Consider the following 24,204-nt stretch of genomic DNA (forward strand, 5'->3'; position numbering starts at 1 on the left):
TTGGTTCTTATATGCCGCTTTTCTCTACTCAAAGGAGTCTCAAAGTGGCTTATAATCGCCTTCCCTTTCCTCTCCCCACAACAGACACCCTGTGAGGTGGGTGAGGCTGAGAGAGCCCTGATATTCCTGCTCAGTCAGAACAGCTTTATCAGTGCTGTGGTGAGCCCAAGGTGACCCAGCTGGCTGCATGTGGGGGAGGAGCCTGGAATCAAGCCCTGCTCGCCAGATTAGAAGTCTACACTCTTAACCACTACACCAAGCTGGCTCTTTGGATGCTGTGCAAGGTGGACTCCATGGCATTATGTCCCACTGAGAACCCTCCCACTTCAAATCCCACCCACTCCTAGCTCCACCTCCTGAAATCAGAAAACTGTGGCCCATTCTATTAGTGCCTTCTGCTGGTGTAACTTTGTCTTCATGCACAATGATCTTCCAGTGGCCACCTTCTTGCACCATGGAGGATCCCACCAATTGTGGAATGGATCCACAGGGTCAAATCCACAAACATTGTGGATCCATTCCACAATGTCAAAGGACATGGATTAAACTGCCATTAAGCAGAGTGATCGAACCCATGATACGGTTTGTTCCAATTAATACTCTTTGAATTCTTTCAGGTTTTAGTGACCCTGTACTGGCTGGGGAGAACGGCCAATAACAGCACTTCTTACAGCGGAGCAACGCTGAACCTGAAGGAGTTTGAGGGCCTGCTAACCCTGATGAGAAAGGTATTTTTGTTGCTTTGGGGGATAGAAATCCGTTCTGCATTAAGGACTTGCGTTGCGCCTTCATTGTGGCTTACATTCCAACAGGTTTTATTGGGGAGAGAGGGGTAGCTGTTATGGTGTGGAAAACATATGAATGATGGGCAGAGGAACAGCATATGAATGAGTTGATCAAGGGTATTGCCTTAACCAACTGCTCTTACAGGAACAAAAGGGATTTAAGGAGCCTTCTCTGTTTTGTTTGGGTTTAAGGTAGGCTTTTTTTTTAAAGTGATACCAATAATGCAACCATTGGTGGCATACATTGGTGTGCTCCCTTGGTAGCTGTAGTCTGCTGAACTGAACTCTGACATGGTTTTTCTCACTGGTTTCCTCCATGCAGGAGATGTTGCCCTGTACAAAAAGCAGGTTACCCCCATGATTTTCACTCCATGGTGTTCCCAGTCCAAAGACAACTTGTGTGGCTTCTGTATTTTTCCATGGCAAGCCGGACTGAAGGGAAATCTTTTAAAATCTAGCTCATCTGGAAAACCTTAGGTTGGCTGCAGGCAGAGTCCCCAAGTGGATGCTATGCCTGAAGCAGCCAACTGGGAAGGGGGCCAAAGGTAAGTTGGAGAGAAATGTTTAAAAGGTTGAACTCTCAATCCCCCACCACATACACACACCTTTAGCCCTTTGGTGGGCTTCTTGCCTACTGCAGCTGAGCCATGGGACATATGTGTGTCTGTGAAATGCATTATCTGTCCTCAGTATACAATCCCTATGTCTTGTGAAACGTATTGGGCGCCTGTCTCTTTAAGAGCAGAGAGAAGGGTACCTGCAAAAGATTTGGTGGGAAGTTAGCCTCTATGTATCCAAGTTGAACAGTTTCCCTTTGTCTTTGTTACTTGTCATGCTTAATAAATGTTGGTGGTTAGGAAAGTTGGAGTGGCCTCTATTCTTGAGATATTGTATGTTACTTTTTGGCTAACAAAGAGATCTGGGCAAGCTGTTACAAATATCTAAGCATTCTGCAGATTGCAAACCAGCCAGACTGAGATTCAGCTCCTTGGGAAGGTTGGAGTTCAATTCATTGTCCTCGCTGGATCTCCTGTCTCACTCTGTCTATTGCAAACCCTGCCCAAGAGAAAATGAAGTTACTTATGGTACTATTTGGTTGGGGTTAAAGCAGGCAGCTACAAGATGGGCTTCCTTGGTCTAGCCTTAGTCTAAACATAACTTCCCCCTTTATTTTGTCCCATGGCTCTGTGGCTTTCTTCGGTGAGGGTTAGATATGTCAACCGAAAAAGTAAGCCTTGGTTCAACAGCTGACTCACAATTATGACATGATAGTCCACGCAGTCATGTTCAAGAGCATTTTCCTCCATTTGTAATATGGCTTCCTATGGTTAGACTCCTGTTAGCTCACCATGAACTGACTACACAGTATTGCTTTCCTTTTGCTTCTGCCCTTTAAAGCAAACAGTAATGTTAGGTATGTACTGCATTGTGTTTGGATCTTATTTTCATTCATTCATTCATTCATTCATTCATTCATTCATTTTCTATGACCACCCCTTTCGTCGTAGCCATCTTAGGGTGGTTTACAACAATTCAATAAGACAATTCAATTCAATAATAGTAACAATAAAACAATTTAATAGTTTAGAAAGCTAAAATCCTTTAAAATGATTCTGTTCACTGTAGCTGCCAAGCATAGCAATCAGTCAGTCTGTTCACAAATCAGTCCAGGATGGCAGAAGAGGACAGACGAGGACCCTTATTAATGATGTTCAGTAGATTCATTGGCCCCAACCGAACGCCTGGTGGGAGAGCTCCATCTTGCAGGCCATTTGGAACTCTGGCAGTTCCTGCAGGGCCCACAGCTCTTCGAAGAGCTCACCAAGCTGCGACCAGGCCTGAGAAGGCCCTGGCCCTGCTTGAGGCCAAACGTTCATATCTTGCGCTAGGGACCACCAACTTGTTCACAATGCCAGGGTGAACAGCTCTTCAGAGGGTATTGTCAGTTAGGTGGTCCCTCTGGGATGTTCTCAAAGAGGCTCCAGGGAGATCATGGAACTGAACGTTGTTCTTGCCTCTTCACTTTTCTCCTCACAACAGTTCACTCAGTTGGGTTAAACCGACTGTCCAAGTCAACTTCACAAGTGAGGATGTGGCTGAAAGGAATCTGGAGGAGAGCTTTTGGTCTATCCACAAAATTCAGCTCATGCAACCTCATGTTGCCCAGGGGCTTTGCGAGGAGGCCGGGGGTTAACCCTTCAACCTCCACTTTATTTCAGTGCTTGAAACCAGTTCTCCCTTTCTGCTGTTACTGTTTTAAAGAAGAAAATACGTGATTCCTTGTATGGCCCTGAAGCAAATGGAAGTTGAACAAGCAGTCTGCAGAGAAACCAAAACGTGTGTTGGTCAACTTGTTTCTTTGAGCTCTCAGGGGGGATTTGAGCCTGCATTTTCCCAATCCTGGCCAAACTTAACTGCTGTACATTTTAACTATGCATGAGAAGTGGAATGGAAATCTGCTGGTGTTAACTGTCACAAACACATATTGACTTGTGTGTGTGTACAATCTGTGTTTTGTTTGGGGGAAAGCACGTGAAAAACAGCTTTTTTCGTTACTAGTGGTCTGAGGTTCACCAGTTTAGGGTATCTCTGTGCATGGGCAAAGGGCAGAGCTTCCCAGCTATCACTCCCCTTTCTCTCTGAGTGTGTGTGCATATTTGCACACAAGGGGAATACTTTGAGCACTGTCTGCTTCCTTAAACAGGAAAGACTTTATTTACTACAGCTGATCAAACTTGAGCACAAGATACGTTGAAATAACTGTCATAGAGTAGACTGTAGCAGATCTTCATGAAAACTATCTCTCTAAGCTAACCTTCACATTATATAGTATTGTTTTCCTTGAACGCAAAGTGGAGCAAATGCTCATTCTGGCATTTGAACCTGATCCCTGGGCTCTGAACACTGTTAACGGGTTGTTCAGACCTTTTGAATCTTCTCTCCCTAACTGGTTAGAAGTTCTTTACCCAATCTAGAGACAGTCTTTTGTCCTCATCAGACCATAGTCCTTCTATCTCCAATAATCAGAGAGCTTCTATAAAAAATATACAAAGAAGAAGAAGATCTGGGGTTTTGTACCCCACTTTTCCCTACCTGTAGGAGTCTCAGAGAGAGAGAGAGAGAGAGAGAGAGAGAGAGAGAGACCTAGCAATCTAACTGACTAACTGTTCTTCATCTGGAGGCCAGCAGGGAGGAAGTGTGCACAAAGGAGTAGGAAGTCTCCAATTGAGGACACAGGAGGGGATTGTCTGGAAACCATCTGGAACTTCCTGATCTAAACATGCTAACTACATATGTCCCCTTGTAGGATGCACACTACAGATCTTGCGTATTTTGGTATCCAAACCCATTTGCACTGCAGGCAATCGTGGGATGCCAAAGAATCTGGCCTCCTCTTGTTTTCACATTACTGAATTAACAGATGAGGCCATTCCAGCTCTGAGCCTTGGGCTGTCACATAAGTAGAACTCAGGCTGCTCTTGCTAAGCTTTTGTGATGCTTGACGGTGGTGTGCCACTTGCTGTCCCCCTAGCTGGAGGGTCTGTGAGTCAAGGATAATGTTTGGGGTACTTCTTGTGGCTCAACTGCCCCAGAATCGACTTCGGCTTGGTCTACTGGAAAGCTGCTGTGGATGAAAGGAATTTCCACCTGTAGAACGTAAATTCTCTGTCTCCCCTCCTAGCGCTGCAGTCCAGAATGTGCCCCACATCCTGCTCCTGGGGAATGACAAACCCCCAGGAATAGCATGACGGAATAGTCGGAGGCATGCCGTGGGTGAAAATAACATTGGCTCTTCCCCGTTGCATGCACAGAAATTCTCTAGTGGACCCAACAGCAACCAGACTGACTGGAGAAGAAAGATAATTTGTCATGTAAAAGTTGCTTACCTTTCTGCAACCCTCAATATGTTTGTAATATGGGGAATTGCTGGAGAAAGACATCTTCTTTGTGGCTCTTACGACTATTTTTATTGCTTGCCTGTGGATTTGATTTTATCCAGATGGCGGCGATAACCGTTGAGTTGTGGAATGCTGTGAGGCAGATTATCTGTTAAAATGTCATTGTGCAGATGCAAGCAAAGTAGCTGATGCCCGTGTTTGAAGTGCAGCCCCAGCCATAAGATGCATCCACAGAGGCTGCATCCTTAGATCTGAATTGCAATAATTATTATTGTCGCTGTCGTTGTATTTATATAATGCATTTTAAAGCACGTTGCATCTGTTTTATGTATTGGTGTAATCCTTTGCGTTCCTCATGCAATCCTGTTGGATTTTTCTTTTTTGTCCTGCATTTCACCTCGCTTTCACTGGTCACGTGCGTTGGGCTTTCTTTTCTACATTTGTTTCCCATTCATTAAGTCGTACAGGAGGGTGGTGCATAAATTAAATAAATAATAATAGTTCCCCCCCACGTTGTCTGAGGATGGATTTGTGCTGTTTATCCTCCCTGCTCTGCTCTCAAGGTGATGTTAATCCAAAAGCATAATTCTTCCCTTGGATTTCCACCCCATCCTTTTTCCTCCACCTCTCAGAAGCCGCTCTTCCACCGTTGGTACCAAAACAAGCCCCCTCAGTGCTGCCATACGATCTGGCTTTTCTCATTGCTGTGCTGAAAACATACTCCATGATTCCCAAGAAAATATCACGGGGTGGGGGCAAGGGGGTGCAGAGGGCAGGCAGGCATAGGTTTCGAATAAAAAGCATACCCACTCAAGTTCGTTGATAATCGGAAATGAGTTGTGCTTGCCGAAGGGCCTGAGCAATCTTTTCAGCTGCCTTCCAAGGCAGGCCAGTGTTCCCATTCCCAGATTTTTTTTGCGAGGGGATTTGAGGTGATGCCAGTGATGGCCTGCTAAAAAACCTCTAGTGCAGGGGTAGGCAAACTGTGGCCCTCCAGATGTCCATGGACTACAGTTCCCATGAGCCCCTGCCAGAATTTGTTGAGGGGTGGGCCACAGTTTGCCTACCCCTGCTCTAGTGCGTTTGTGATTTATTATTGTTATTATTATTATTGGACTTATTGCCCGCCACTCTCATTTCTGACTCGTGGCGGGTTACAGGTTCATCCAAAATTAAAACCCCATTGAAACCGCTATCAAAAACCATACTGGACATAACAATATACATATCCAACAAAAAAACGTAATGGAGAAACCCCTCTAACCCCTCCAAGAACTGATATAGGAGCGTGAGGAGGAATGCAGATCTCCAATAGTTGTATGTTCTTGGGGGGGGGGGGGAGGGGATTAGATCTTCCTTGCCACACTGGCCTCAACCATAGACCTGGTGGAAGAGCTCTGTTTTGCAGGCCCTGCGGAACGCCGAAAGCTCCACTTTTGTTCCCAGTAAAGTGATGTATAGAATTCCTTCTGCTTTCCTCCCTTTTATGCTCACCTCAGCGAGCCTATGACTCGGGTTAGGCTGAGATTATGTGTCCGGCCCAAGGTCACCCAGCAATCTTTCACAACAAGATGGGGATTCAAACGTGGGTCTCCACGTTCCTAGTCCAGCACCCTAGCCACTACACCGCACAGGCTTGGAACCGGATATGTCCTGTCGCGTTGTTTACACCGATAGCCCCTGTGCCACACCCGCTCTTGACTGGCGTGTTCGTTGTACCTTCCTGCCCTTATAAATGGCTGGCATGAGACACAAAACAAAGCTGAACTGAGCCACTGTTCAGGAGACAGGCAAACAAAAGCAAGGCTTTGAGAAGCAAGGCTTTCATTCGATCGTCCCTCCGTTCTTTAACTCATTCAAATGTGTAAGGGTTTTTTTGTAAAATAAAAAGAATCTGTTTTGTATTTTTGAAATCTTTTATGAATGAAAAATAGTCTGTGTCACTGACCCGTTCATCTGACTTTCATTGTTTTTGCTGTTGAATTTTTTTCCATGGTAGTCAACATACTGTGTGTCCGTCCCCCCCCTTCCAAACTTTGGCCACCTGCCAAGGGATTAAATGTATTCGATTGGTATGCAAGATGTGAAGCTTCAGGGAATTTGGGAGAGATTTCAGATGCTGGGGGAGGCAAAGAAGGGCTTTTATTGGTTTGGTTTTTTAGGCCTGGAGTTCTGGTTCTATAGTGTGCATTTTTCAAAATGTTATACAGTGTGTGAAATGTGATATAGTGTGTGGCTGTATTGTATAAATACAAAATAGCAATTGCTATGCATGGCATACTGTATTCCACTGTTTGTCATGTGTTTATACCAAGTTTTCTCTCAGTGGGTGGCCTGCTACTGAGGCCTGACCCCACACTTCAGTAGGGTGAACTGACCCACCTCATATGGCATTTCGGGGGGCACCCTTTGGAAGGGAAGATAATGATCAGTTATGCAGTTTAGTCTGCTTCTGCTACCATGGATTTTGAATTTTCTGCCTCAGATCGCAAAAAAAAAATGTTATCTGGAGCTGTGTCTCGCTGACCCAGATAATCATTCGACGAGGGGAAAGAGGTCCATAGGAAACTGAGAAGAAGGCACAAGAGGTTGTTTGAACAATTGCTAGACATTAGCGCTGCGTGCTGAGTTAAAATGGTGGCATGGATGGCAGGGGAAAGAAAATCTTGACACAGAAATGAAATCTGTAAGCAATTCTACCTTGGACTTCTGCTGGGAGCTCATTCGACAAAAAGGAATGTTCAGAGGTACCTGGACCCCAGAGTCTTTCATTTTGGTGGAAATGAAGCGCCTCACTTATCGATAGGGTTGACCGTTGACAGTTGGGAAATATTGGGCCACTTTGGGGGCGGAACCTGAGGAGCGCAGAGACCTCAGTGGGGTATAATGTCATAGAGTTCACTTTCCATGGTGGACAGAGTTTGGTCACCTGGAGATCAATTGTAATCCTGGGAGATCTTCAAACCACCATTTGGAGCTTGCAAGCTGAGACAAGAATCACTGATGGCAGCCCAATAAATGTTTTATTCTGAAAATATTTGAATGATTCTTGTATATAGTTCAAAACAAATGTATAATGTACAATACAGCCAAAACGTGTACCTAGGTTTATACCTGTTTTCGGAAACACCTTATTCAATGGCTGAACTTTATCAAATGACAAAAAATGACACTTTAATAAATATCCAATATAGAAATACAAATAATTCAGAAACATCAGGCGTCCATTCCTACCTTATAAAAAAATCACAAGTTTTTTTCCATTTTTTCAAAGGTGGTCCAGGCCACAACCTCTACAAATAAAACATGCCAAGTATTTTATTTTAATCATCCTACTTCATAGTAGTGTCATTAATTCTGCAAATATGTTTTCCCAGTCATAGGGAAGAGGGCTACAAAACCTGATAAATGATGGGAGAGTTATGTATGTGTGTAAAAAAAGAAAAAAGCCCAAACTTACACCTGCTGAAACAGGAAAGGGCTATGAAGATAAGGGCAGCCTCGATTCATAGTGGTCGGCAAGGAAGAGAGGTTTGTTATTCCCCCTTCATGTTGGCCCCTGAGTCACATTTCTTCACTTGGTCCACTTGATGGTTGCTCTTCACAACTCTTGGAAAACAAAGTGCTACAGGTGAGAATATCAGCCTAGATCCTACCATTTCTAGAGTTGCCAGGTCCAGGTTGGGAAATAACTAGAGATTTGGCAGCGGGGGTGGGGGAGCCTGAAGAGGACATGGTTTTGGAAGGAGATGGATATCAATAAGGTATAATGCAATAGAGTCTACCTTCCAAAGTGGCCATTTTCTCCAGGTAAACAGATCTCTTTTGCCTAGAGAACAGCTGTAATAGCGGAAGAGCTCCAGCTATCACCTGGAGGTTGACAACCCTAACCATTCCACTCATCAACATTTGAAGTCTTCTGTCCGCCTAAGGAGCTTCCCTACAAGTGGTTCTTTCTCCAAAGGATGAGTACGGTTGAGAGGAAGGCTCCTCATGGTGGTGGAAAGTTACATACTTCCTGAGAGATTTGTATGCTTGTTAACTCATCTTCTGCCATGAAAGGCGTGTGTTGGCCATCTTTTAAAACAACCTCCTGGGAAATATTTCTCCTCCCTGGCTTTTCAGATTATGACTCTGAAGTGGGGTCACCATCCTGCTCCTATCCTAAAACTCCCCTGAGCAACATTTATTTATTCGATTAAATTATACCTCATTCTTCCTTTTGGCTCACGTTTGAAGCCTACCTCAAAAACAAAACAAAACACAAAACAAAAACCAAGGCACTTATTTCTGTTTGTCTGGGCCCCGCACTGGTATGAAGTGATGCTAAAGACACCGTCTAAGAAACAAGGGAGTGACTTTCGAATACCACAAGGCCCAGGGTGTCTCCTGCTGATCTTTTCCCTCCGCTGGAGCTCTCAGTGTTTGAGTATGTGCGGCTCGCTCTGGAAAGAATTTATAATCGCCGGGCCTGTCAAAGGCGGCCATTGTTCTCCCGGCTCTGAACATGTGGGTCAGCTACAAGTGCTTTCCTATCCCCTAGAGCCAAGAGCTGGCAACAAGCAAAAAAGAGCAAGGCTGGATTCTTTGGAGGCATCAGGAAAAGCGTTTTGCATATTTTATTTTATTTCCCCCCTGCTCCTTGTGGATCGCTTTGGGGAGAAAGACATTGCTCTCTTTTGTAACAGGGATTTCTCCTCAGGGTAGGAGGAGGGCTGCCGGAGAGCTGCATTGTTTGTCTAAGACCTAAGCAGGCTAGGGTGAACGATCTCCGCTGGGGTTCCAGCTGGATGCGACAGCTAAGCCAAAGAGATCTGTTCCGAACATGGTGGGGTTAGTCCTACCTTGCCTGTCAGCATAGCCCTGAGATCCTTTTGCCTGGAAGATACGGACAATGAAGGACCAGCAGCGTTTCCACTCGGATTTTGAAAAGAAAACCCCAGGGGCTCAATCGTAAACTTGCATCTCATTGCAGTGGGCTCTAACCTGCAAAAGCTCATGCCGTAATTCAAGTGGGCAGTTCTTGTAAGATGCCACAATCTCTGTTATGTTTGCCACAATTGATTAAGACAGCTGTTCTTCTGTGGGGCATGTAAACACGGCCTGCTCTCCGCTAACAGCTACCTCTGTAAATCTGATGTGAGGGTATGTATGTGTGTCTGTGTGCATACGTGCAATTTTTGTTTTTTAACTTTAGGTGAAAAGTTAAATCCTTTCTAATTTTACAGCAGTTGGTTCTTATTTGGCAGTGTGTGCTCTTTTGACCAGGAGTAACAAGGACTAAGATGGGATGTGGAAGATTTTTTTTTTTTGAGCGCCGAAATATTGACATGAGAATGTCTGCCTGTTGTGCGTGTTACATTCATCCTACTGTTTTTTTCCTGCTAAACTAGGCAAAAGTGTCTTTATTAAAGAGTTGGGATTGGTTTGAGAGAGGCATCATTTCCTTTAGTTTGTATGTACACTTTTTGGGTCCAGCTTTTACCTCTGGTTAAATGAGTTTTTGGAGCTGTGCTAAAAGCTCTTTATTAGGGGTAAAAAGTGGGCTGGTGGGGGATGCCTGTCGCAAACACCAGTGGTTCTTTCAAGCAGCCTTCTGCTCCGCAAAAGCAATTGTCTGCTTCTCGCACTAGGTTGTACCAGTTTTTGTAGTGTTTCCAAAAACCTGCAAAACCTATTTGGCTGGAGACAGCGACCGGCCTGCTGAAGAGAGATGTTTTTGAGGGTAACGGACTCTTTTTTAAAAGCTGTTGTCTCTTTCCAGCTTTAGGCAGGCGTGCATTCAGTGCAGAAAGGAGCCTTTTTAAATGCTGTTCTTTTTTTCATGTCAGGAGACAGAGGATGCCGAGAGCCCCAAGCGCAGCATCCGCGACAGTGGCTATGTAGACTGCTGGGACACGGAACGGAGCGATTCTCTTTCTCCCCCTCGCCACGGTAGAGATGATTCTTTTGACAGCCTGGATTCCTTCGGCTCTCGGTCCCAGCAGACGCCATCCCCTGATGTGGTGCTGAGGGGAAGTAGTGATGGTAAGATGTGCTTTTCCAGGGCTCCCATTGGGTGGGGTGTACGGTCTTGTGATGGGGTGGAGGCTAAAATGGCTCCTTGTTTGAAAAAGAAGAAGAGCTGGTTTTTATAACTCGGTTTTCACTACCTGAAGGAGTCTCAAAGCAGCTTACAATCTTCATCCTTCTTCTCCCCACAACAGATGCCCTGTGAGATAGGTGGGGTTGAGAGAGCTCTGAGTGAACTTTGACTGGCCTAAGGTCACCCAGCTGGCTGGAAGAGCAGGGAATCAAACCCAGTTCTCCAGAGTAGAGGCTGCCGCTCTTAACTTGAGGTACCACAAGAAAGGCAGTCTTTGATCCCCAAAATGGGGAAGAATCTCATTTTGAATGTGAACGTATGGCTTGTGAGTTCTTGATATAGACTAGATCATGTTTATTTGCTCCAAAGTGGAAGGTGATATTGGACAGATGTCGGTTAAATTAAGAAAGGCGGAGTGAGAAGTCTACCATGTGCACTGCAGAATGAATGAATTCCAGCTATGCTTTCCAGTGACAGACTGCACATCCTGTAGAAAAAGGCGACTGATTTTTTGGCAATTCCCTTTGTGCTGTAAACGCCGCTGATTGCAACCCTTTGTCCTCGACCACAGAGAAAGGAGGTACGTTTGGTGAGCCAGCTTGGTGTAATGGTTAGGCGTGCGGACTTCTAATCTGGTGAGCCAGGTTTGATTCCCCGCTCCCCCAAATGCAGCCAGATGAGTGACCTTGGGCTCACCACAGCACTGATAAAGCTGTTTTGACTGAGCAGTAATATCAGGGCTCTTTCAGCGTCACTCACCTCACAGGGTGCCTGTTGTGGGGAGAGGAAAGGGGAGGTGATTGTAAGACACTTCGAGACTCCTTTGAGTAGAGAAAAGCAGCATCTAAGAACCAACTCTCCTTCTTCTTCAGTAATATCAGGGCTCTCTCAGCCTCACCTCCCTCACAGGGTGTCTGTTGTGGGGAGAGGAAAGGGAAAGCGATTTTAAGCTGCTTTGAGACTCCCTTGGGTAGAGAAAATCAGCATATAAGAACCAATTCTTCTTCTTTGTGTATGCTCCTGGGTCTCCACTGATTTCTCCCCCACCCCAAGACTTGGGCTTGTGTTTGCAGGGAAGCAATAGATTGTTGCAGGAAGAGAGAGTCTAAAAAATTTCTGCACAGCTCCATGGGCACTAAAGAGCTCCCACTTTTGCATATGGTATTCATGTGCAGTTTTTTTTTAAGCATAAAGTGCTTGTTTTTAAAACTCAAGATGCAGATTTTTTTCTTTTTGTAGTCATGGTCAATTTATTTCTGCTTCCTGGACAACACCTTTTCTGTCAACAGAAAGCAGTGCATAACAGAGAAGTGGAAATGCGGAGTGAATTCAAAACCAGGGTAAAATAGTATACAATGATAATTTATCTCCCCCTCAAAACACACACACATGCCCACTTCAAGTAATTGCTGTGATGTTCATTTGTGGCCTTCTAGATTCATATGGTCTTTTTAAGATTTATGTTTTAGGGGTAATCTCTCTTTCCTGATAAAGTTTTAGACCTTGTTATGGTATCCTAGTAAAGTGTGACATCCACCTTCAGATAGAAGAAGCCGTAGATGGCCAGTTCTGTATAACTGTTTCATCTCTTAGATGAAACAGTTGCCCAGATGTTCACCTTCAACACAATCATGTTTTAAGCCACAGCTAATCCTTCTATTCTAGTAATAGTAGCAAGGGGGGTAGAAACACTGCACCTGTCAATTATGTCATGGACCACTATTATTTTTTAAAAGAAAACAAACTGGTGATTGCAATTGAGTTGGGTGTGTGTGTGTGTGTAGAATCCACCATTAAGGAAAATTCCCCCTTCCCTTTCATAATAAATAGGTACCCAATTAAGTAAGTGGGCAGTAGATTAAGGACTGGCATAAGGAGGTATTGCACTCAAAGATCAAATGACCTGAGAAATTTTGATGACCACTAAATTTAGTTGTCCTTAAAACGGAAGTCACCAAGTTCCTGAAGGACTGGTTCATCAGTGGCTGTTAGCCATAATGACTAAAATGAATCTTGCAGAGGCATGGTAGCCCTCTGAAGGCCAGTGCTTGAAAACAACAACCGGGAGATATATGACCTCCATGAGTTGCTGGTAGACCTTCTGGGGGCATCAGGCTGACCACAGCATGGAACAGATTGGATCCAATACAGCTGCCCTTACATTCTTGCTTAATCCCCCATTGAAGTTGATGGGCTGCACAAGTGGCTCAGTGTCCACCGGTTTTGAAAATGTAAAAGGAGTCAGAGAGGGCTTTCGGTGGCGATTTGATTTGGCACCTTCATACTCAAAACAATGGACCTCTGAGTATCAAATGCTGTAGATAGGCAATGGTGGATAACAACCATTTTGATACCCTGCTTGTGAGTTTCCAGAAGCTATGTGGCTGTTGTGTATCAAGTCCTTGAAGATTTCTGTCTAAAATACATAACATGTTAAGCCCCACAAAAGCTTATTAGTGTTTTATGGCATTCACACAAATCAAAGTTCTTCTGGGTCTGAGTCTGACTTGGATCTTGTAGGAACATGCGTTGGGGGAAAAGTACAAGGCTGTACGTGCCTGTTCTTTATAATCAGTCTTAGGAGAAAAGTCATTAGCATAATGGGATGTTTGATATAACTCCGCTGTGATTCCCTACAAATGCATCAATTGGTTTTTTGAACTCCTTTATATGAAGCTTTACTATGGATTCCGAACCACAAACAGTTCGATGGGATCGCTTTGAAGAGCTCTGTTCCCAATCTGTGTTGAAAGGACTTCTGCCTTAAGGGCAGCTCCTGATGTCCCGTTTTAACAATGATTAGTGGACTGAAGCCACAAGCCAAAAATTGGCGTTGAGGTTCTTATTCCGGCGCTCTTTGATTAAATATTTAAACTTTCCTATTCTTTTTTTAGAGCCTCTTGTGGCGCAGAGTGGTAAGGCAGCAGACATGCAGTCTGAAGCTCTGCCCATGAGGCTGGCAGCCGGCTCAAGGTTGACTCAGCCTTCCATCCTTCCGAGGTCGGTAAAATGAGTACCCAGCTTGCTGGGGGGTAAACGGTAATTACTGGGGAAGGCACTGGCAAACCACCCCGTATTGAGTCTGCCAAGAAAACGCTAGAGGGCATCACCTCAAGGGTCAGTGCTTGCACTGGGGATACCTTTACCTTTATTCTTCTTTTCTTTTTTTAATAATACAAAACAGGGAGAGGAAGTGATTCTGAATCTGACTTGCCACATCGAAAGATTCCGGATATGAAAAAAGACGATATGTCTGCCAGGCGGACTTCCTGCGGTGAACCCAAATCAGTTGTGCCTTTTAATCAATACCTCCCCAACAAGAGTAACCAGACTGCCTACATACCGGCTCCTCTTAGGAAGAAGAAAGCAGAACGCGAGGAGTATAGGAAGAGCTGGAGCACGGCTACTTCTCCTCTAGGAGGAGAAAGACCTTTCAGGTAAGCCTTTGGCCCGGGTCTCTCATCTCTCATTTAGAGCATCTTGTGAGCATTTCGACAGGTGTTTCCCACCTAGGAACAGCTACTGACCAAGAAACTGATAAGCTGAAAGTTCCCCCCCCCCCAAGTGGCAGGTCTCACGTCCGGGGTGGAAGTTGACGTGGCTTTTTCGGTGGATGAGGCTTTCTGTGAGCCTTGGAGAGAGTACTCCTGGTTTAGAACTTCTGCCGGATGGTCCTCGTGGGTATAAGTGCCTTCTCTTCTCCTCTTTTAATTCCCGTCACCTCAAAATCCACCTTTTGATAAAACCTCAGCCTTTGGCATTGCAGTTGTTCTGCATGAGCTTTCATGGATCAGCTCTCCCTTCACTAGACGCATCCGATGAGGTGAGATCTGATATACAAGAGCTTGTGTGGGAATGGACTTTGTCCATCTCTGGGGGTGAGTCGATGACGGGTTTTATTGGATCCTCTTGTAAACTGGCTTATCTTTGTAATGTCTCCACCATCACCACCCCCCTTGTTCTGTCTTTTGTGAGAACAATTGGTGTACTGGAAGCACACTTCAGTGGGTCAGATAAAATGAGCTCCAACTCACACAAAAGAAGCACACTGGAGTAAATGTTGCCAAAGTCCTTACCAGAAGTCCCTGGAGGGCTCATAGATGCCCTGTGCTCAGGCAGCTACACTGGCTCCCAGTGGAGTACCGGATTAGGTTTGACCTTTAAGACCACTCACGGTCTGGGCCTGGAATACCTGAGGTACCACCTCTCCGAATATGTCCCCTGAAAAGCATTTTCGGTCCTGGCCCCTACCTGGTGAAATGAACTTTAACATGGGCCCTGTCAGAGCTTACCCAGTTCTGGAGAGCCTGAAAAATAGAACTCTTCCACCAGGCATTTGATTGAGGACAGGCTGCCAGTAACACCTAAGAACTCCCCTTCTTCCCTGAAACACTCTCCTCTGTAACTTCTGGAGATGGCAATCAACATGGGAGAGCAATGTGGGAGAGGCCCGGAAGGAAGGGAAGATTATGTGGTTTTAGATATCCCAATAGATTGTTTTTAACTTCCATTGATTTTAAACTGATGCCCGCTGCCCCGAGACGGGGCTGGACCAAGAGGGGCAATCTTTTTCTAATTATAAATTTTAAAATAAATAAAGTTAGTCTTTAAGGGCCCTCAGGACTCCAGTTTTATTTTGCGGCTTCAGGCGAACACAGCCATGCTCTCTGGTATGTTCATCCTTCCACCACCCCACCCACCCGCCGGCCCTGTTCCCCTTGGCTCCTTTGTGCCTTTGGTGTCCTCCGTTGTTTGAACGCAGAACGATGGAGGGGGCTGTCTCTGCCAAGTGCCATGTAGCTCTATGGTGCTGTATAAACAACAATGACGAGAAGAACAACCGCATGGAAGCAGCAGCAGCAGCTGACTTGGGAATGTGCCTGCGTCCTGGCGGGGATTTCCACGGGCACAGCAGCCCCTCTCCTTGCCTGCTGTGCCGAGGCGAGACGCTGTTGGGGATCGGCGTCGGTCGACCGGGTCATGCTGGGTCAGGCGCTGCTCCTTCTGTGCGGCTGCATCTCCTGGGCGGACCGCTGCAGGAGGTCTGAACCAGGAACTCAGCCGTCTGCCCCGGGAGGCTTCCAGTTCTTTTTGTTATGTCATCACGTTTTCTTTTTTAAAACAACAACAACAACAATGTCCTTAAATACGTTCACATGCAAAAGAGTCGAGGCAATACCTCTTCGGAGTGTGCCCATGTGCTGAAGCAGTGGCCCCTTTCCTAGCCTAACGTTGTGCTGATTTTGAGTGTGGCCCCTCTTTTCAATTCGCTGCTAGAGGAAATGTGTCTTGGTTTGCCTTGCTGCAAGTTGCCAAAGGTAAGGGAGACGGGGACGGTGCAGTAATCTGCCCTGTGTCACTTGATAGCAAGAGCCACCCTGAAACGATAGAGGAAGAGCAAAGCGAGGCATCGGCGAAATCCGAAGAGGAGGGCTTGGGCAGCAGGAACGCCCCGGCTCAGGCCGACGCAGGCCTACGTGCAAGGGACTCTCCCTCTTCGTTCCCTGACCCTTCTGCAAACAAAGCTGTGGGGCCGAGAGATGCTGAAAAAGATGCCCAGGAGCTCAGAAAGTTAAGACGGCTCGAACAGGCTGGTATTAAGGTCATGCCGGCAGCACAACGCTACGGAAGCAGGTCAGCCCCGTGCTGTGGGACTCGCTATGCGCATGCGCCTCATTTGAAGTATTTTTTAACTGCTGTAATCCTGTAATGCGCACACCATCAGCCTAATAAAGATGTGCATTGGTTTTCCTGTCTCCTAACTTGTTACATTAGAACAGGGGTAGTCAAACTGCGGCCCTCCAGATGTCCATGGACTACCATTCCCATGAGCCCATGCCAGCGAATGCTGGCAGGGGCTCATGGGAATGGTAGTCCATGGACATCTGGAGGGTCCCAGTTTGACTACCCCTGCATTAGAAGAAACTAACGGGGTCTGCAGCTGTGCATTGCAAAATTCGGCAGTGTTCTCTGCATTCGTTGTGACTGGTACTCACGCTTGTAATAATTCTAGGCTGGGGCAAAAGATTAACATTAATTTCTGGGTCGGTGTAGCAGCTTCTAAATCTTCCATTTTGCTTAGACTGGTTGAACTGTGCTTACTTAGGTTTGTATTCAGTGGAGGGGTGAGGGCAGATAAGCAGCTACATTATAGGATGTGAAATTTAAAGCAAGGAATGTAAAAATAGGGAGCCTTACTGCTGGCAAAACAGAGCACGTTTCTCTGCATCAGTTTTCCATCTGCAGAACACGATGATATTCTCGATTATAAGGGTTAAACTGTCGGAGGATATGGTTGTGTTGGTGCATGGAAGATTTTTTTTCAGGTTTAAGTTTTTGACACCCAGGTACACGGTACTTGTTCAGGTAGATCGCTTTTGGAAAGTAGGTTTTGTTTGTTCGTTGCTCAGGTCATCAGCGGGTAGATTGTCAGAGCTGGCTCTTAGATTATTTGGGTGGTCAGAGGCAGTGATGGAGGAATTACGAATGGAAGAGAGCTGGAAACACAGCATGTGCTCACCTGCCCTTTGCTGGTAGGCTCAATCGTGCAACTCTGAAAAACAATGGTTTTGCGTATTGTAAGAGCTTGTGGATTTGGAATTTACATGAGCTGGCTAGGCCTCTGCAATTCACACGGCACACCGCTGGGAAGACACACAAATCTGTCCCAGATAGGCATCAGCAGTGATGTGTGAGTGCTGGTCTTTATAAGATTTGAAGCCCCTCTCGTGTAGCTCTTCTAAAACTCATGAAACAAAACATCCTTGTATAACCAGAAGTCTCCTATATTTGCGCAAGCAGAGCAATAAAGTACAATACTTGGACTTCCACCAAAATGTGAATTAAAAATGGGGGCCTTTTCGCACGGGGATCTTTGTTGCAAATTGTTTGCGGAATGAAAAATCGCCATTTAAAATAGTGGAATTTGTCGTTATGCATACCTGCCTTTGTAGTGGAATCAGTTGCGTTTTTTAGCGTTTCCCACAGGCTTCCGGTCTCGGCAGAAATCGCTAGAAAGGAAGCGCTATTGCCAAGCTCGTCCCGCCCCTGGCCGTCAAGCAGCCAATGGGCAGCCGTTAGCATGCTCCCAAACAGCCCCTTTCCCTTTAAGAAAGGTTTAAAAAAAAAAAAACGACCCATAGCAACGAATCTAGGTAGATTCGTTGCTACAGAGAGACCCATCCAGCTGCCTAATGTGAGCTGTCGTTTGATTGTATGATCGTTTGCACGCTGCCTCGAGTGATAAAAAAAAAATCCCCCCCCCCCTCTCACGGGCCCGATTTTCGGCTGAATTTATTTGTAAAAAATAAAGGGACTTTATTTCAGCAAACGGGCTTTTAAGTGGTTTGTACTTAGTGACTAAAGGTGAAGGACTGAAGCCAGGGAAGCCTCTAAACAGAAAGAGGCTCGCCGGTGCGTTTATCCCCGCTCGCTCGGAGAAAAAAAAATGGCGATCGCTTCGCCGGAAGTTTGGAGGAGAGAGCCAGGGGGAGGGACTTTGAAGAACCAGCAACAATGGTAACGCACAGGTCTTTAGCGCTACTGTTGCAGATTGGTTGCAGGAGTGTATCGCTATCCGGAGGGTGAATCCACTTTTCTGGATTCCCCTGAAAGCGCCACAACGAAGCGCTTTTTGCTGATTGGTTTCAGGATTGTTGCAGATTGTCTACGACGTCGTGGGTTATGGCAAATTAGTAGCGTTTCCAAATAGCAACCATTGTGCTACTTTGAAGCCGTGCGAAATGGCCCTGGATCTGCCATACATAATGGATGCCTCTGTTAATGAGTTCAGAATTTAGGATTTGCATGTGTGGTCCTCAGTTGTGTTGCTCAGTTGCTCATAGGGCTGTGTTTGGCGCAATGTATTTATTTCTTTTATGCTATTTGTTCAGTGTATATGCCGCTCTCCCAGCAAGCTGGCTCAGAGCAGTGTACAGTAATCATGGACTATACTGCAAGGTAAAATACAGCCCATGTTGGTTGGAGGAAGGTCGTGGCTTCAGGCCGCCAGCCCAACCCCAGTCTTGCAACTTCCGATTTCCCCTTCTAGGCTCCCAACACATGTGGACAAGCCGATTGTTCAGCCAAGGTGGGGCAGTTCTGAAGTCTCCTTATCTGCCAAACTCCTTGTGTTTTCTTTACAAAGACTCTTTGTACTGCCTTCAGGTCAAATAACGTCATTCCACATCTGCAGCTATAAGCGTTTACTTTGTCGACCTCGGAAATATTTTCATTTCTGCATGCCAGGTGCAGACTTTGCAGATGGCAGCAGGAGGCAGGGAATGCCAGCCGAAGAAGAGAGTCCCCAAGAGCAAAGCTGGGCTGTCCTATTGGCAGACTCCTTCCAGATCTGGTACAATCTTGTGCCCCTACCAGACGCTGCAAAGAATTTTCTTTTCTGCAAGAATGGAATGGTTAACAAAGGGCAGGTGAAAGAAGGGGGAAAAGTGAGGGGAAGTTTTAAATCAAATCACAGAGAATATTATCTTAGCAACAAACACCATAGTCTGAGAGAGAGTAGAATGAGAATTCGAACTCTAGACTCCGACCCTAGTCTAGCACATTCACTAGTCCTACACCGTTCTCTCTATTGGAATAAACATTATTTTCTGCTGCTTTTGAGAAAGAATTCTAACATCTAGCTGTTATTGCCTCTAGGCGTAAGGAAGAAATTTGCCTACATTGGAAGTGCTATGAGAAGGAACATGACTCGATATTCCCCCCTTTATTCCATAACCCCAGCCCTCTTGCTCACACATGCCAAGCTGGTCAGGATCTCATGTCTGAATTTGAAGAACCTCATTTTTTGACTGAAGTACCGTCCTCCTGCCCTGTTCATTCCACAGCTGCACACCATTCTCTAATGGAGGGATTAAAATGGGGTGAACCTCAACTCCACAGTTCAGTCATCACGGTTGCTAAATAATCTAGACTTTGATATGAAACGCCCTTGTCCCACAGCTGCCACATCTGGCTCCCCTATGGCAGTCTGCAAAGAGATTTGAAAAAACAGTGCCAGGGTTTTGTTTTTTCTTAAACCAGTGCTTCTGCTTTCAAAGCTACAGACAAAATAGGACAGTTGAAAATAAAATCGCAATGGTTTTTTTTTTAAGTGTGGTATTCTTGGGTTATGTTGCGAGACTTCTCAAGAATTGTACAGTATTGTGGTAAGTAGACACAGTATCCTGTGTCTGTTTTCCTAGATTTCCCTGATGATTGTGTGGGTTATGCAGAGAAAGGAGGACCAGTAGTGTTATGGGCTTTATCAGAAATGTTTCTAGACATTAGCCTGGAGAAGAGACAACTGAGAGGGGATCTGATGACCATCTTCAAGTATTTAAAAGGCTGCCATGCAGAGGATGGAGCAGTGTTGTTCTCTCTTGCCCTGGAGGGACAGACCAGAACCAATGGGATGAAATCAATTCAAAAGAAATTCTGTCTAAACATCCGGAAGAAGTTCCTGACAGAGCAGTTTCTCAATGGAACAGGCTTCCTCGGGAGGTGGTGGGTTCTCCATCTTTGGAGATTTTTAAACATCTGGCGGAGAGGCTGATTCTGTGAAGGTTCAAGGAGGTCACAGGTTACAGTGGATGAGCGATAAGGTTGTGAGTGTCCTGCATAGTGCAGGGGGTTGGACTAGATGACCCAGGAGGTTCCTTCCAACTCTACGATTCTATGATTCTAGACAGACAGAGGTCCCTTTGTGGTATAAAAGAACCTTAATGTTGAAATTCTGCACCTCTAGTAGCCTTTGATGACTTGGCTCATGCTTGTTCAGGATACTGGGTTTTCGTCTTCTAAAAGGGACATAATTTCTGTCCCTTTGTAAAGAGAAGTCCCACAAATGCTGCTGTGACAGCTAGGAAAATTAGGCTTCTTTTATGCTGCGGCATTTTTAAATCGAGGGATGCCCTTTCCATTTCTGGCGCATCATCAGGTTTATGCTGGTGATTGTATTCACCTTGTTCTATGATGGTTGACTGTGGGGCCATAGCTTTAACAACTTTGACAGAAGTGGACACACGGTCTTTGCCAGAGACGATGCCATGTTCCTAACATCTTGAAAAACATGAGAAGAGAAATCTGTATTCATGTCCTGTAGATCCTAGAAGGGCAAATGAGTCCTTGGCCATAAACCATTTAAGTATTGGAAAGCAAACGGTGCCTCTTTTAAAGCAGTACTTCCTGGTACTCAGCATATGTTGCAATAAAAATTAAAGATCCAGGGATACTAACTGCATGCGCGTGGAATTCTGGGTTTTACAGCATGGCGTGCACGTATGAGTGCAACTTGTTTGCTTTTCTTTTTGACTTGTGGAGAGTTGTGCAGTCTTTCTCTGTACCACATCTGGGTTTTCTATTTGATTTTGATATGCATCAGTCAAACCCACGTGTATGAAACAGGTGACCCAACTCCAGACATTATCCTCCGCAAAGAGAACCCCTTTATCTTGAGCTATCAACGGAAGGATTCTGGCTCCGAAGATGAACGAGAGGAGCGGATTCCTGACCTAGAGAAGGATGATTTTGCTATACGGAGAGCAAAACTAAATCAACCCAAACGTACGTTGCCTTTTAGCCAGTTTCTTCTGGGACCCTATACAAAGAAAGAGCAGAGTAAACCGGAAGAAGGAAAGAAGCGGAAGATGAAACAGGAATACACAAGGTGTGCTTTTTCTGTCTTTTATGCATCCTGAAAGTTTTAACTGGTTGAGTAGAACTGATTGCATTTTCTTTCCTGCGTCTTTGCGGTTGAATCTGTAGGTGTATCTCACTGTCCGAACATGTCCATGTTGATATCTTGTGGTTGGGTTTGTATGCGTTGAAGTGTAAGGGTTTCATTTCTCCTTAAGACTTGAATTTAAGAGAAGTGAACCAGAACATAGGGAGGCCCTGTCGTTCTCAGATCAGCCAAGACCCTGTTTTGGGCTAAGTTATAATACATGGTTGTAAGGAGGAGGCGGGGGAACCATGACCCTGTGCTAAAAGCTGCCATCTTGTGTTGGAAAGGAAGCCTTCTGATTCAAAGCTGCCTGATCTAAATGATGGGGAAGGAGAGAGGATATTTGTGACAAATGCGGAACAGTAGAAAAGGCTGCGTTTCATGGCCCTGTTGTAAAGAGAAGAGTATGCACAAGATACAGGCTATGTGGAAAATTTAGATTCAGATGGGTAGCCATGTTGGTCTGAGGAAATAGAACAAAATTTGAGTCCAATGGACTTTTAAAATCAACAAAGCCTAATTCTGGGTACAAGCTTTGCCCCTCATACTCAAAATTAAATTTTGTTGGTCTGAAAGACTCAAACTTTGTTCCATGTGGAGAATTGTGAGGGTTGAAGGAAGCAAGCAGGTCTGTTTCAGTAAGACCTGTAGGACTACATTATCTGCTACATTTAGCTGAAGTCCCAGCGGATCTTTTACTTGAACTTCTGCAAAGCCAGCTCTTGTTCAGTTTGGAGTATATCTTTTAGTCCTTGCTAATGAGCTGTACAGAAATTATGCTGAACCCTGATATATTGAGAGAGCACTCTAAGGTTACATCCACCTGTCATTGGGTATTGTACTATTACGCGTCTGTCACAATTGTATTTTCATGTACAGACAAGGCAATCCAGTTGCACATGACGGCCATAAAGGGCACAATAGTAAAATAATATCTAATGATGTGTGGATGCAGCTCAAGTTGAATTGTTGGGCTGGCATTGTGGGTGGTGCAACATACAAGTCCGGGTGTTGGGTGAAACCTCATGAAAACCGGGTTCATGGGTCTGCATGTACAGTTTCCTTTGCCTCCCTTTGAAGGCAGTAGTGGCAGCATGAAAGCCACCTGTGTCTCTGTGCCCAGACTTGAATAAAAGTTCCTAAATTGTGCAGACAAACTCTCTTTAATAAGAGCAACAGTACGGTCACTTGGAACCAGAGTTAGAGATTGCTTGGCATTATTTTAAGAAGTCAAAGGTCAGTTTTTCAGCCCAACTATTCTGTTTGACTGCTTAGATATGCCTCCAATTTTTTTTCTCCCCCCCCCCCTGGAAGGTCTAGGTAACTAATGTATCCCTTCCTCAAACCCCCCTTGTAATATTTAGCAGTAACCTTTTGACCTTTTTACAGAGCATAAAAGGAATCGATTTGCTTTGTTTATTCCGTGAGGCATAGTCAAATGTGCTTTCCTTTGTTCTAGAAATATTAATTACATCTGTAATGGGGATCCTCTCTCCCAGAGAGCTCAGAACGTCTTTTGAAATATCTGCTGGTTTCCTCCGCATATGGGCCGGTGGAGTAGGCTTGTCTTAGTGATGACAATAATGAGCGTCAGTATTTACAGTCTTTGGCCTGACTCATGAGTAATGTCTTGGAATTATATCTTCTGAAGGACATAAAAGACGAGGGAAATGTGGAGTGTTGTGATGGTTGCATATTTGGTAGCAATAAAAAACCCCAAGAACTTGAATTCATTATCGTCTGGGAGAAGCGGACATGGCAATTGTCAAAAGGAGAGTTCGTTAATAAGTTAAACATTGTTGCAGAAACGTATCAATGGGTTTACTTGTGTGGGCTAATAATGTGTCGATTGTCTGTAGAGAACGGGGGCCGGCTGTAGAGGAGGGTGAGGCCGGGCATCTGCCAGAGCTCCCGATCCAGGGAAAGGGTCTGCCATGCCAACCCATACTGCTTTTCTCCCGTTTGTGTGGAACACCCAAAGAAATTACGGACAATAGGGGAGCAGTCCCAGTTTTCGTCCCCTGCCACTTCCAGAAAAAGGGGAAGATGGAAGTTGGCTTGTTCAAGGATTCCCTAAAATTAATTGTGGGCTGGTAATAACCATGCAAAAGGAATATTATCTCACTCTAGATTCTTCTGGGTTCCACTGAAGTCGCACCAATAGATCCTTGCTTCCCTCCCCTGCCCCTCCACCCGGGTCTCTTTCTCTCCATCACAATCACTGTTTCATTGATATTTTCTATGCTGGACTTTATTACTGGCACGGCGCTGTTCATTTTCTGCTTCTCCCAAATTGTTCTCCCCTTGCTGATTCTGGACTGTGCATTAAATTAGCGGGAAGAAGGCTACCTCAAAGCCAGTGGCATTAGATGGAGAGATACCTTCCGTGCCTGGGGCAAAGGACCCCGAGAGAGTTGACCACAGTCCAGGAGAGAACCCACCTCAGGCTAACCCTTCTCAACTAGACTTGTCAGCGTTTACAAAAGGTTGTATGACACAAGCGGACAAAGAGACCTGGGACCGGCTGAAAGTTGCAGGGAAGAACAGGTAATGTTTTCGTAACAGGAGGAGAGAGCAATTTTGCATCATACCTAAAGTCTTTTTTTGTATTTACAGCAGTAACATTAAGAGCAGTCTTCTCACTGACCAAATACCAGTGTTAAACCTGGGCAGTGTTCAGGTACACAAACGCTAGATACAGCAGACTGTTTG

The 24,204-nt window shown here is 45.3% G+C and overlaps 1 protein-coding gene across 1 annotated transcript in view; it reads left to right on the forward strand.

Moving 5' to 3' along the window:
- Positions 1–24,204, forward strand: part of LIMCH1 (LIM and calponin homology domains 1) — a 201,957-nt gene that overhangs the window by 130,806 nt on the left and 46,947 nt on the right. The window contains 6 exon segments of the mRNA XM_077301774.1: positions 618–728; positions 10,516–10,711; positions 13,954–14,206; positions 16,137–16,403; positions 21,151–21,435; positions 23,827–24,039. Coding sequence (XP_077157889.1) covers positions 618–728; positions 10,516–10,711; positions 13,954–14,206; positions 16,137–16,403; positions 21,151–21,435; positions 23,827–24,039 — 1,325 coding nt within the window.

This window comes from Paroedura picta, chromosome 10 (assembly GCF_049243985.1).
Source record: "Paroedura picta isolate Pp20150507F chromosome 10, Ppicta_v3.0, whole genome shotgun sequence".
Taxonomy (NCBI): domain Eukaryota; kingdom Metazoa; phylum Chordata; class Lepidosauria; order Squamata; family Gekkonidae; genus Paroedura; species Paroedura picta.